Genomic DNA, 12,315 nt, shown 5'->3' with positions numbered 1-12,315 from the left:
AGCAGCAGCAGCAGCGTTTCTGGCAGATCTAGACGTTCCGTCTCTACGCTCAGCAGGATGTTCGCTCCTCTCTGCTCTCACTTCCTCAAACGCTGCAACATGAAACTGGAGACGCAGCACAGATACGTACCGAGAGTCCTCTGGCCACGCGCTGAGAGGCCGCGTCTGCCCAGAAGTCTCCCATATCGGACCGGAATCAGAACCTCGCAGGACCGGACCCAGAGCAGAACTGTCTGCTGTAGCTGCGGTTCAGATATTTATAGCAGAGAGAGTTTCCTCGTCAGCAGCAGAGCCTGACGCTCTGCAGACAGACAGCAGGGGGCGGGGCTTCAGGGCGCCGCCCTCCTGGACAGGAAGGGGGCAAACAGAGCGGACCAGCTGAACTCCTGACCCGGTCCGGTTCACCTGCTGCAGCTCGACTCACAAACAGTTCACTGGGAAACGAGGCAAAGAATGACACAGGAAGCTGAGAAACCAGGCTGACCTCTGAGGAGCCGACTCAGTTAAACTGACCCTGCTTTAAGATGATCAATCAGAATAACCAGAGGAGACGTCACACTGGGTGGAAGAGGAGCCGTTTATTTAGCCCAAACAGGAACTAAAACCCAAACTGAGCAGCAGGACCAGCTGAGGCAGAACCGTTCGCTCCGAGACTCGGCGTCTGCAGAGTTTGGGAAATGTGTCACATCCTGCGTTAGCCCCTCCCCTCGTCCTAAGCCTTGGCCACGCCCGTCGGTGTACCTTGGCTCCACCTGCTTTTGGGAAATGTTTTGTTCTACATTTATCCGAGGGCGGGGCTTAGCTTTCAGGGGCGGGCTTGGCTTTCAGGGGCGGGGCTTGGTTTTCAGGGGCGGGGCTTAGCTTTCAGGGGCGGGGCTTAGCTTTCAGGGGCGGGCTTGGCTTTCAGGGGCGGGGCTTGGCTTTCAGGGGCGGGGCTTAGCTTTCAGGGGCGGGCTTGGCTTTCAGGGGCGGGCTTGGCTTTCAGGGGCGGGCTTGGCTTTCAGGGGCGGGCTTGGCTTTCAGGGGCGGGCTTGGCTTTCAGGGGCGGGGCTTGGCTTTCAGGGGCGGGCTTGGCTTTCAGGGGCGGGGCTTGGCTTTCAGGGGCGGGCTTGGCTTTCAGGGGCGGGGCTTGGCTTTCAGGGGCGGGCTTGGCTTTCAGGGGCGGGGCTTGGCTTTCAGGGGTTTTAACTCATTCAAACAGAGCTGCTCTTCAGCGTTCACTGATCGCACAGGATTTATCAGCAACCGGTCAGACCAACCGCTGAGCTGCTGAGTCCACAAGAAACACCAAAACCAGAACCAGGACCTCACAGGACCGGACCCAAAACCAGAACCAGAACCAATGAAGAGGGTGAGTCGGGAAGAACCCGGCCTTCCCTCCAGCTGGACCTTCCCCAGTAAATGGTGTCTTTGTTCCTTTAAGCCGGCCCAAATCTCTGCTGTAATTCAATCCAACGGGGCCCATTGTCTCCTGACCTCTGACCCCTGCAGAAGCCTTTTAATCTGTCCCGACTCCCTGTGGGAAAAAACCTCCAAGAAATCCAATTAGTTGAAGTGGAGACGGAACCTCTTGGCTTTCTCTGCATCTTATTGGGTCCTGATTGGCTGCTGCGCCGCCTCCCGGCTCCTGATTGGCTGCTGCGCCGCCTCCTGGCTCCTGATTGGAAGCCTCTCTGTAAACGGCCCCAGTTCTTCGTCTCCCTGGCTGCTGGAGCCTCCTGGCTCCCAGTTTGTCCTCCGCTGGCTCAGGAATTCTGATGAGGAACAACGAGCCCGGACCGGATCGGAACCTCGTGACCCAGAAGGTTCTCCTCACACAGACTCCCTGATGATGAAGCCGACATGGCGTCAGATACCAGTCAGCCCACATCTGAGAAAATTGTTATTTTTATGCTTTGGCTTTTCATTCACACTAAAACTCACTAAAATTATTTTTCTTTAAGTTCAGAACAAACTGGAGATTTGAGAAAGTTTATATTTGTGTTTCAAACATGGAGATTTAGAGTTTCTCGCATTTCAGTCTGCGATGAATAAACCGCCAATAAATTTACAGATTTGTTTTGACATGATTCCCAATAAACATCGTTTTTAATAACTTTATATTCTAATACAGTTTAAAGCAGCTTAACCTATAAATGAACCTCATGGCGCCATGTTTGATTGCTAACAGGAAGTGCTGACTGTTTTGAAGCAATGTGATTGGCTGACAGGTTTAGCTTAGCGCTACACTGCCCCCTGTGGGTCTGGTATGTTGACCAGTGGATCAGACAGACAGGAAGTCAGCTGCTCTTCATTTTCCATCTGATTTCTGTTGTTCACCTTTTCCTGATTATTGTAGGATTTTTCCAGACAGAACTGTCAGCTTACATTTTTTATTTATTGAAAATGTCCAAAAGGGTAAAACATCTATTTAAAAGATATTTCATGTCATCTGGAATATTAACACACTCAGAAAGAAATTAATGTGATAAAAACAAACAAACGACTCGGCTGGATATGAATCACAGCAGCTGGATTCCACAGAGACGCATCTCCAGCCTGATCTGCTGCTTCCATATTAGGAAAACTCGGCGGGAGGATAACGTCTGGCCTGCAGCAGAGTGCAGCAAGCCCAGCAGGAAGTGTGGGAAAGTTCACACCAGGCAGCAGAAAAACTAAAACATGGGGCAGAAAAACTGAAACATGCAGCATCAGGCAGACATGTGCAGATGCACCGCAGAGAGAAAACCAGATCCTTACCCACAAACAGCCGCATGATCGACTGCCAGATACAGGAAATAACCAGAGCTGCACTGACTGCAGTTTTCTGTCCGATCGCAGATTTCCGATTTTTAAAAAGCCCAACCAGCAAATTTAAATTTTGGCCAAAACCAATTTTTTGTCTGATTGTTGCTGAATAAAGCAAGAACGTTGCTGAGTTGCCAACAGTGAGGTGACCATTAACTGCAAACATGCAGACATGACCGCCATCGGACCGGTACCGCTGTGTTAAACGCAGACAGAGGTCGGACCGGTACTGCTGCATCCTGCATCCCAATGTGAACGCATCTGGTTTTTAATAAACTCAAAGCCAATAATATGTTTTCCAGCGTCTGTCTGCAGACGGGCCGTCAAACGGAGCAAAGCTCCGGCAGCTGAAGCTTTCTGGAGTTTCCATGGCCTGGTGATCAGGTTTGGTCCTGGATGTTTGGAGGAATGCTTCAGGTCGTGAAGTTTCTTTCAGGTTTTCTCTGAATGATCCCCAGTATCAGAACATTGAGATTCATGTTGGAACCATTTTCAGGTTCTCAGTAATTCGTTAATTTTGTTTTTAGAAGCAGACGTTTCATCCAACGTGAAGGTTTCTTCTTTCATGCAGCTGATCAGTTCTGACTCAGTGAGGTTTAGAAATCTGTCTGTTTGCTCCAGGAGGGCTTTTATTTTGGCAGGTCAGAAGGGAGACGTTGCAGAGGAGTTACCTCGTTAAAGGGCCCGTTGCCGGGGGAAACGGATTCCTCATCCAGACCCGTTCTCAGAGTCTGACAGAAATCAGCCTGTTTTGGTTATCGTTTCCTCTAAACCTCGTCCAATCAGAGCCCGGCTGGGCTGTGACATCACCATGAGTCATCGGGCCAGTGAACAGTTCAGGCTTTGTTCATGGAGTCAGTCCAACAGTCATGAGGAAGAAGAGCTGATTCTGGTCACATTACGACCAATCAGAGCAGAGCTGGATTTTAAACCTTCTGCTGGTTTCAACCAGTAACTGGAATAAACTGGAAACTAAACTGGTGACTAATGATGCTAAAAGCACCGAAGCTTTTAATTATTTAGAGAGACTTGATTAAAATGTTTCATGAAGTTCATATTAGAGTCAGGATTTAAGCACAATTGATTTAAAATGTGTATTGACAAAAAAGCAACATTTTCAATTCAAATTACTGAATAAATAGACAAATTAAACAAATATATTTTAGTTTTTAATCAGTTCATCAGGTTGGAGTAAAATATTATTTTGGTCATTCAACTTTCCAGAGTTCAGGCAGACCTGATGAGGCCAGTCCGATCAATCAATCAATCAATCAACCGATCAATCAATCAATCAATCAATCAATCAATCAATCAATCAATCAATCAATCAATCAATCCTTTCACATTTCCATTTAGATCTTCAGTCTCAACTAAACTTCTCTTTTGTTGAAGGACAGTTTTGTTTGCAGAATCTTCATAATTCATTTTATTTTTTTGTTTTATTTATTTTGGATGTTTAAAACGGCTTCCAGTTCCACAGTTAAACATTCATTTGAATTTAAAGTTTGAGAATCAAAACAACAATATTATCGTTTATTGCAATAACTTCTGGGACGATTTATCAGATCATTCACTGAGCCTCTTTACAGGTCTGGACTGTGAACGCTGACACTAGAGCTAGATTTTACATGTTAGCACTGCTAGCATAGCTCTGCTGACAGGCTAACTCCTATTAGCACAACAACAGTGTTTTCCAGCGTCCAATCAGATTGCGTAGAAGCAGAAATTAAGCCCTGGTTGGTCGATGGGAGCAGCTGGTTGAGGTTAGCAGAAACACGGTTCCAGACAGATGTTTTGAAAAACTGACTAGTTGTGTTGAAGTTTTAAAATCCATGTAAATAATGAATCAAGATTAAAGTCAAATTACTATTATAATCCTGAGTCCGGATCATCTGCAGCTGTGGAGAAACGGATGGTAGAAAACGAGGCTGAACGTCGCTTCAGGCAAAACATTCAGACTTTCTTCATTTTCTCAGTGGAGAAATTTGTGTGAGTGAAGTCGGCCTGCTGCCGTCTTCACATCTAAGAATGTCAGGCATTTCGGGTGCATTCAGACCGGATAGTCCGGTAGACTCGGTCTGATTGGGGACTAAAATTGCAACATTTGTTACATTTTCAGAACTCTAGTTCTCATTCACACTGCACCGAGTCAAACGACTAAAACTGAAAACCCTGTTCCCCCCGTCGCCTGTGGGGGCGCTGCACCAAGAACTACTGAAGGAATCGACACAAAACCTCTGAAGAAGACCAGCAACTTCCTTCTTCACAAAAGGCAAACAAAAAGGAGCAGTGTCAGATTTTAGCGGTTGTAGGATTTCTTCATTGATCTACATTACTAGTCTGGACATCGCCTGTTAGCCGCTAATGCTAGCGGCCTGTTAGCCCCTAATGCTAGCGACACTCCTGTCCACTAAACCAGGCTGTTCCAACACGGGATGAGCAGGAATCACAAAATGATCTCAGCGCCTTTATTTCTTACCCGATTTCTATAAACATGACTTAAATTAAAGCAGAGAAAATTGCTGATGTTTGTAAGTTTTCTCCCTGGATATAAATCTATAAACAGTTTGGTTTCTGTCAAGATGCAAGAGCAGACTAAGCAAATTCCTCCATCCTATTCGATGATTATGTTTAAACAAACGAGGCAATTAGTTGAGTTTTGGTCATTTATTACAGGTTTAAAAATAACAGCAGCTGCAGAGCGCCACGGCAACGGGACAATAAGCTGATAAAAAGTTGTAAAACAACTTAAACCATTTATATTCTGCTTTTCCTTGTTTAGTGTCGGCATGCAAACCCGTTGATATGACAACTGACAACATCTGCGTTAACCAGCCGCGCAGAGAGCAATAAATGACCAGAATGCCCTGCACTGTAGCCAACTTCCTGCTTTTGAAACGGTTTCTAGCCAGGTTGCATTCAGACAGGTTTTCTACCGTTTTAGAGTCCACTTCAACCGGATCCACACCGAGGTTTATAGGAGGATCAGAGTTCGGTTTTTAAGTCCGTTTTGGAATTCAAATTTGCTTTCAGAACTCCCCAAAAACTCGGACTTTCTAGAAAACGGATTAGTCTGATTCAGGAATCTAATCCTGGTTGGTCTGAATGCACCATTAGTTTGTGCTGCGTTTGTTTTGAAGAAATTAATGAAAGTTTAAAGGTCAAAAGGTCAACCCCACATACCCATATTTAACTACATTGGTGTCAAATATTTGTGCCACGTTAGTGCCGCTATCATTTTAAAGATATTAAAGTTTCCAGAGGTCGGAGGTCAACCCCATCCCTCCCATCACGCTTTCAGAATCAAACTAATTTAATGTCAGTCACCTCGGCTGCGTTTGTGCTGTAAAAACTTTCATTTGTGCTGCTTTTGCTTTGAAGATATTGACGATGAAACCAGAAGTCGGGACGAATATTAAAAACAGAGTGGAATAAAAAGTTAAAAATGCTTTTCACTCTTACAATAAAAAAATCATGAGCTAAACAAATTCAATAAGGTTTGATTATTTTATTTTACAGGTTTGTTTACCGACTCAGCAGAAATTCCACCAATATACAGAAAATAACCTGATTTGTTTTTGATGATGCTTATGAATAACACAGTGACGCCATCATAAGCTAAACTTTTATTCGGTCCACTTTGTGTTTTTGCTTCTGATAGAAATTTAAATATTGTTTATCTGTTTCTGCACTAATTTCATCTTGTTTTTTCCTCAGTCGTTGAAAGTATTTTTTACTTTAATTTTGACTTGTGTATGGAAAAAATGACTGATGTAATTGATGGCGGCTCAAACGTTTGACACCAACTGTGTTTGATTTGCAGGAGGCATCAGCTGGAGAACCAGCATCAGCCAATGGGAGACTGAGTTAGCCGAAGCTACGCATTTCCTGTTTTCCTTCAGCTGTGAAAGAAAGTCAAAAGATTCACTCGATGGAAAAGTGGAAGGAGAGAGCGAGCAGTCGGCCGATAAAACTGACTTATTAAATATGCTGTGATCAGAAGAAAAGCAGGAAGGGAAGAGAGAAAATGTAGAACATAAATATGAAATCAGCAGAAAAGAAGAAACTGTACAGCGTTACATAAAATCCATTTTTATTCAGTTTTCCATCATGTCATTATAATATTCCCTCACCACAAACATACCTGCAGCAGAGCGGGCCAATAATGAATTTTATCACCATAACCTATTGTTAGGATAAAAACCAAACATATGGTTCAGATTGAACCAGAACCAGACGACCCAAACGGACCGGCTGAGGAGTCGGATTGTTTGGCTTCAGGTTAGCATGTTGATGCTTCCTGTCATTCTCCTCGGAGACAAACGGGACGGCCGACCCGACCCGGCGGCAGCGTTCAGGGTGTTGTTGACCTGAGGGGTCGGATCCGACTCATTGCCTCTCAGCATGTTTTACCACTGATGTAATATCATTACAGAGCAACTCAAAGCTGTGCATGAAGGAAAGGGATTCCCACTCTGTCCGTCTGACGCGTCAAACACCAAGAGAAAAACCTCAGAAGACCTCCAGGCCTGCAGGGGGCGCTGGAAGGCCAGAACAAACCGTCTCACGATCACTGATGGACAACATGGTTGAACAATGCATCATGACATAACAGTTTCATATCAGCGATACGTAATTATTGATTGTTTTTTTTTTAATATTTGAAATCCTGTCAAACTGAAAGGAAAACATTTCCTGTTTTATCTTCATGTTTTTCATTTTAAAGCAGTTATAAGGAAAGGCTGGTGGTCAACAGGCTGTTGCTAGGCAACCAAAGGGTGACTGAGTTAGCAGAAGCTACGCAGCTAGCTGGTTGAGCGATTAAAGCGTTTTACTCTGCCTACGTCTCCCAGAATGCTGTGAGGTTCTGGACCAGAGTTCAGTGAAATTATTGAACATTTTATTGAATGTATTTTTTTATTGATCACCTCTTGTGATATACATCATATTTTTATATTATGTTATTATTGCCCTGCTCTACGCGGTGCCCAAAATAAAAATTGTGATTGACATGAATTCTCATTCACTACGATTCAGAATTGATTTAAAACGTCCCAAAATCAATAAAATGTAAAAAGAAATCGGCCACCTGTCGCCATCCATTTTGTAGCTAAGCAGGACGTCCTGACGTCGCCATGGAGACGGTACTGACTGGAGACGTAGTGGAGCGGCACAACACGGAGGAAACCGTAAAGATCAAAGCCAGGTTGAAGCAGCCATCTTGGTTGAAGGAAAACATTTGGACTGTTTTTGGTTTTTACTGAATTCCCGGGAAGAAAACGTGGATCTGAGCCTCACCGTGTTCACGGTTCACCAGGCTGAGAACTTCAGGAGCGCCGCGAATTAAAAGCTTGAGCTCATACTTACACTGCCTTTCCTCCTCTGTCTTTTTATTCTATGGTGTTTGTTGTGTGGTACTTTATCCACTTGGTTTCTGTTTGTGTCCTAAAATGCTTCATCATTTCGTTCAGCAGTACGTCTCTGATGTTGATATTTTTCCATTGTGTGAATCTAAAAGCTGAGACCTGCTTTCACTTTGCTGCTGGTGAACCTGAAACTCCCTCCGAGAAAAAAAACCTTTTTCTTCCTCACATCTGAAACTGGAACTTTTCTGCTGTGATGTCATACTTTAATTTTTCATACTTTATATTTTTCACTTTGGTGCTGTTTCAACCTCTTAAAGAAACAGATACGTTGCAGCGTGACATCAAGCCCTTCAGCTCCCTCTGAAGTCAAAACAGTAGCAGTAGTTTCAGCTATCAGGTTATCAACAAAACACGCTAAATCTTAAATGTACGCCTGATATGAAAGAAAAAGGGATGCAGTGCTTTGCTACACTATGACAAGTAGATAACAAGGACAAGAAAAAGTTTTAATTATGAATAAACTAGCAAGGGAGAGGGCGGTAGTTCAGTTATGCTAGCTTGACTATGACAAACGTAGCATGTAGACGTGCTGTGGGATTCTGTCTGTTACGCTTCAGTTAGAAAACAAAAAAGGCAACCTAATTACCGACTCTGGCAGATCATCAGTCTATATTAGCCAATCAACCGCCGCTGTGTTAGCTTAGCTAATAGCAGCAGTCGCTAATCTACCACAGCGATCACTTACTAGTAATGGAAAAATAGACCTGAAACTGCAACGGACTGAATGTTGTGGTCTCTGTGTGGGAAATGTCTGAGTGTTTTTGGTGTTGAATCCTGAAACATGCCGTGGCGTTGTTGGCATTTACAACGGCGCAAAATGTCAGAATGTAAACAATGACGTGTACAAAAATAAAACTGACTTTCTGTTTTCTGTTACATTATTGACACCCTACAGTTTAGAGATCTTTACCTGCTGCGTCTGCAGCGTAGAACAATCTAATCAATTGATTTTACTAATCAATCAACGATTCAACAATTTATTGGATAAAAGAATTGGAACATTCTGCAGATAAAAGCTTTTTTACACATTATAAATACAGAAAAAGATGCAGATTAATAACTTGATTCATTTTTTAAAATAAGACAACATTTTACTGCCTAAAATGTAACAACTGGATCCGTTTACTAAACGTTTGATTATTGGTAGCAAAGCTGAAGCTGAAAAACTTCTTTTTTTTTTACAGTTTTGGCTTCATAACTGATCTAAGTGTGTTGTTCTTTCAGCTAATGGCATTTTCACAGTCTGAACACTGCAGCTGACAATTAATTTATAAGTTAGTTAACAATTATTTCAATAATCAATTAATCCGATTAATCATTTCAGCTTTTTCCACCGTTTTATCTGAATTGATCCCAGTTTCTTGCTGCTTCAGCATCAGGTTTGCTTCTAAACGTTGTTGTCTGGACAGACAGTCCGACTCTCAGGAAAGCACGGTGGTGGAGGCATGATGGTCCGGGCAGCAGCCATGGGATAGCTGGCTCTGCTAAAGCCTGATCAGAACCTCAGGGTTAACACAGAGTGTGTGTGTGTGTGTGTGTGTGTGGGAGTGTGTGTGTGGCTCCGTTTGGGCCCAATTAAAAAGCCCCAGTAGGATTGTTGTTCCCAGTGGTTCCTGTAACTAAAGCCACAGTCTGAGCTGCTTCATCACTGCAACAATCTCCAACCAGATCAGGAAGCATTTCATCTGTTCAGCTAAAAAATGCTTCAATTTTACAGAAAACTGGGAAAAGTTTCCAAACTCAAAGCTACCTCCAGCAGATATAATCACATATATTCCCAATAATCAATCAGCTGCATGAGTTAATTTACGAAAAACACCAAATTGACTCAACATGTCCGCCTCGGTTCACACCAAAGTCAAACTGTATCAGGCTATCAGAGCAAATTAAACATCCAATCTGACAACGACTAAAATAATTAGAAACATACGAGTTAAAAATACAAATAAAAATTAAATATTGACCAGAGGTCAACAAAAAATTTAGAAATTCACAGAAAATCAAAAACTAAAACAAATACATGAACATTGAACAGCTTCAGTAAAACTGATAAAGTTCAGAAACTGTACATTTTCTGAACTTATGTTCATAAAATTTATATAATCAATTATAAAATACAATATAATTTATTATATTAAAATAATATAATTTATTATAATTATAATGTAATTATATTAGAATTAATAATATTAATTTATAAATATAAACAAAGTAAATTAAAATTACTGTAGTCCTAAAAATTAACCCAAAAAGAAAAGTAATTAATTTTGATAAAACTTAAATAATAAAATTCGAATAATTTAAATTAAATATTAAAATTCTGACAAAACAAAAAACAAGACAATTTCGATATTTAAAAGGCTTCATCTTGGGTTTCCTGTGAAAATATTTCCCCATTTCAGACTGGCGTTCTGAACTGAAAAACCAGTCAGTAACTGAATGCCTGACCAACGTTAACCAGCCAAGAAGAAACCTGTCTAGTCGGGTCGCATCCATGCAGCCTGAGCATCAGACCGGCACCAACAGAACACAAAACTATTTTAATTATTACGACACAAGTTTCTCCTCTGGATTAAACATGGCTGACCTGCTTCATATTCAGATGGCAACCAGAGTCGCTCAGCTGGTCCGACCGCGGAAACGCTTCCCGCACAGACCTCAACAAAACCTTCAAACGTCATCCAATCATCCCACAAAACACGGACAGGTGGAACTCTGAGAGTTATATCACCTGGTCACTATGGCAACAGACCTGCCAGGTCTTTCCCATCACCTCTGCTGAAGTTTCATCCAGCTGACCCCCAGCAGGATGACCTCCAGGCTCCATGTGGATCAGAACCACGAGGTCACAAAACGTTTCCTCCAGAAGAACCACAACAACTCAGAGCCACCAGCAGTGACCTGCAGGTCAAATCAGGCAGAAATCAGGCTGGAAACCAGGTTGAAAATCAGGCTGGAAACAAAGCTGGGAACGAGGTTGGAAACAGGCTGAAAATCAGGCTCGAAATCAGGCTGGTAACAGGTTTAAAACAGGCTGGAAACCAGGCTGGAAACCAGGTTGAAAATCAGGCTAGAAACTAAGCTGGAAACCAGGCTGAAAACCAGCCTGGTTTCCACAGAACCAGACTTGAGGTTCTGTGGAAAATTTCTGCCTCACCTGAAAGAAGAGTTGGTAGTGATCTGGGAATGACAAGCAAGCCGGTAGGAAACAGGAGTTGTTTCAAGACAAACAGCTAATCAAAGTGGAGACATTATATGCCGATTATAAGTTTTGTGTAATGAGAGTCTGACTTGTTTTTGATATCATTTTCTCCCGCTCCCAGAGGAAGCAGAGAGCATTTGAATCTAAAATCGGGCTTTTTTTGACCGGAGTTCGCGGAGCTCTCCACTTCCTGCCATCAACGTGCTCCTTTAAAAACAAAGCGCTCCGCTGGCAGCCTTTGCTTCCCCTCGGTCAGAACATCTCCGTCTTTAACCAACACACACCACCAAGTCCTCTGAACTTTCTGGACTTTCCCGAACTCAAACTCTGTACCGGGTCCGGACCTGCCGGTTCTGTTCGGCTCTCCGGACCCCAGAGGGCTGAGGGGGCGCTAGCCTCCAGCTAACAGGTTCCCCAGAGAGGAGAGAAAGAGGGGGGGACTTACAGATGTGAGGAGCGGTCTCATCTGCTCCATGTTGTCCTCCATCACCAGGAAAACCGGGAAAATCTCTACTCAGCTTCTCCGGGATCCTCCAAGTTCAGCTCCCAGCCCCCGCCGCCTCCTCAGCCGTTTCTCTCCGCCACGATTACGCGGCTGCCCGGAATATATTAACTCTGGTAGTAAGCCCCGCCCTTTCCCGAGCGGCAGCTCACTCAGCCAATGACGTTTCAGACAGTTTTTCAGTTCCACCAATGACGGAGTTGATATGTAAAATGGGCGTGGCTTTACCGGTAACAAAGCACGGGAGCTTCTCATCAGTTGTTCCAGACTGATGGTTCCAGTTGCCGGTTAGACATGAGGTTTTCCAGGCTGCGAAAGACAAACCAATAACTCCTGTTATAAAGTTACTGAAACACATTCACAGAAACATTTTTAATTAATGGCTGTGGTTACTTCTA

At 43.4% G+C, this 12,315-nt stretch overlaps 1 protein-coding gene across 2 annotated transcripts in view; it reads right to left on the bottom strand.

Annotated features, from left to right (window-relative positions):
• LOC102221691 (sodium bicarbonate cotransporter 3-like) overlaps window positions 1-12,004 on the bottom strand; it is a 28,955-nt gene extending 16,951 nt beyond the window's left edge. The window contains exon 1 of one of the 2 annotated variants that reach the window (XM_023330647.1): window positions 11,861-12,004. In XM_023330647.1, the coding sequence (XP_023186415.1) occupies window positions 11,861-11,902 (42 nt within the window). In that variant the 5' untranslated portion in view covers window positions 11,903-12,004. Of the gene's footprint in view, window positions 1-130; window positions 799-11,860 lie in introns of those variants that run through there. The other variant, XM_014474563.2, reaches the window with a different exon arrangement.
• Between the last annotated feature and the right edge of the window lie 311 nt (window positions 12,005-12,315).

This window comes from Xiphophorus maculatus, chromosome 3, assembly GCF_002775205.1.
Source record: "Xiphophorus maculatus strain JP 163 A chromosome 3, X_maculatus-5.0-male, whole genome shotgun sequence".
In the NCBI taxonomy this organism is placed as follows: domain Eukaryota; kingdom Metazoa; phylum Chordata; class Actinopteri; order Cyprinodontiformes; family Poeciliidae; genus Xiphophorus; species Xiphophorus maculatus.
Note: the sequence above shows the minus strand (reverse complement) of the source record. Positions and strands in the feature narration are given on the sequence as shown.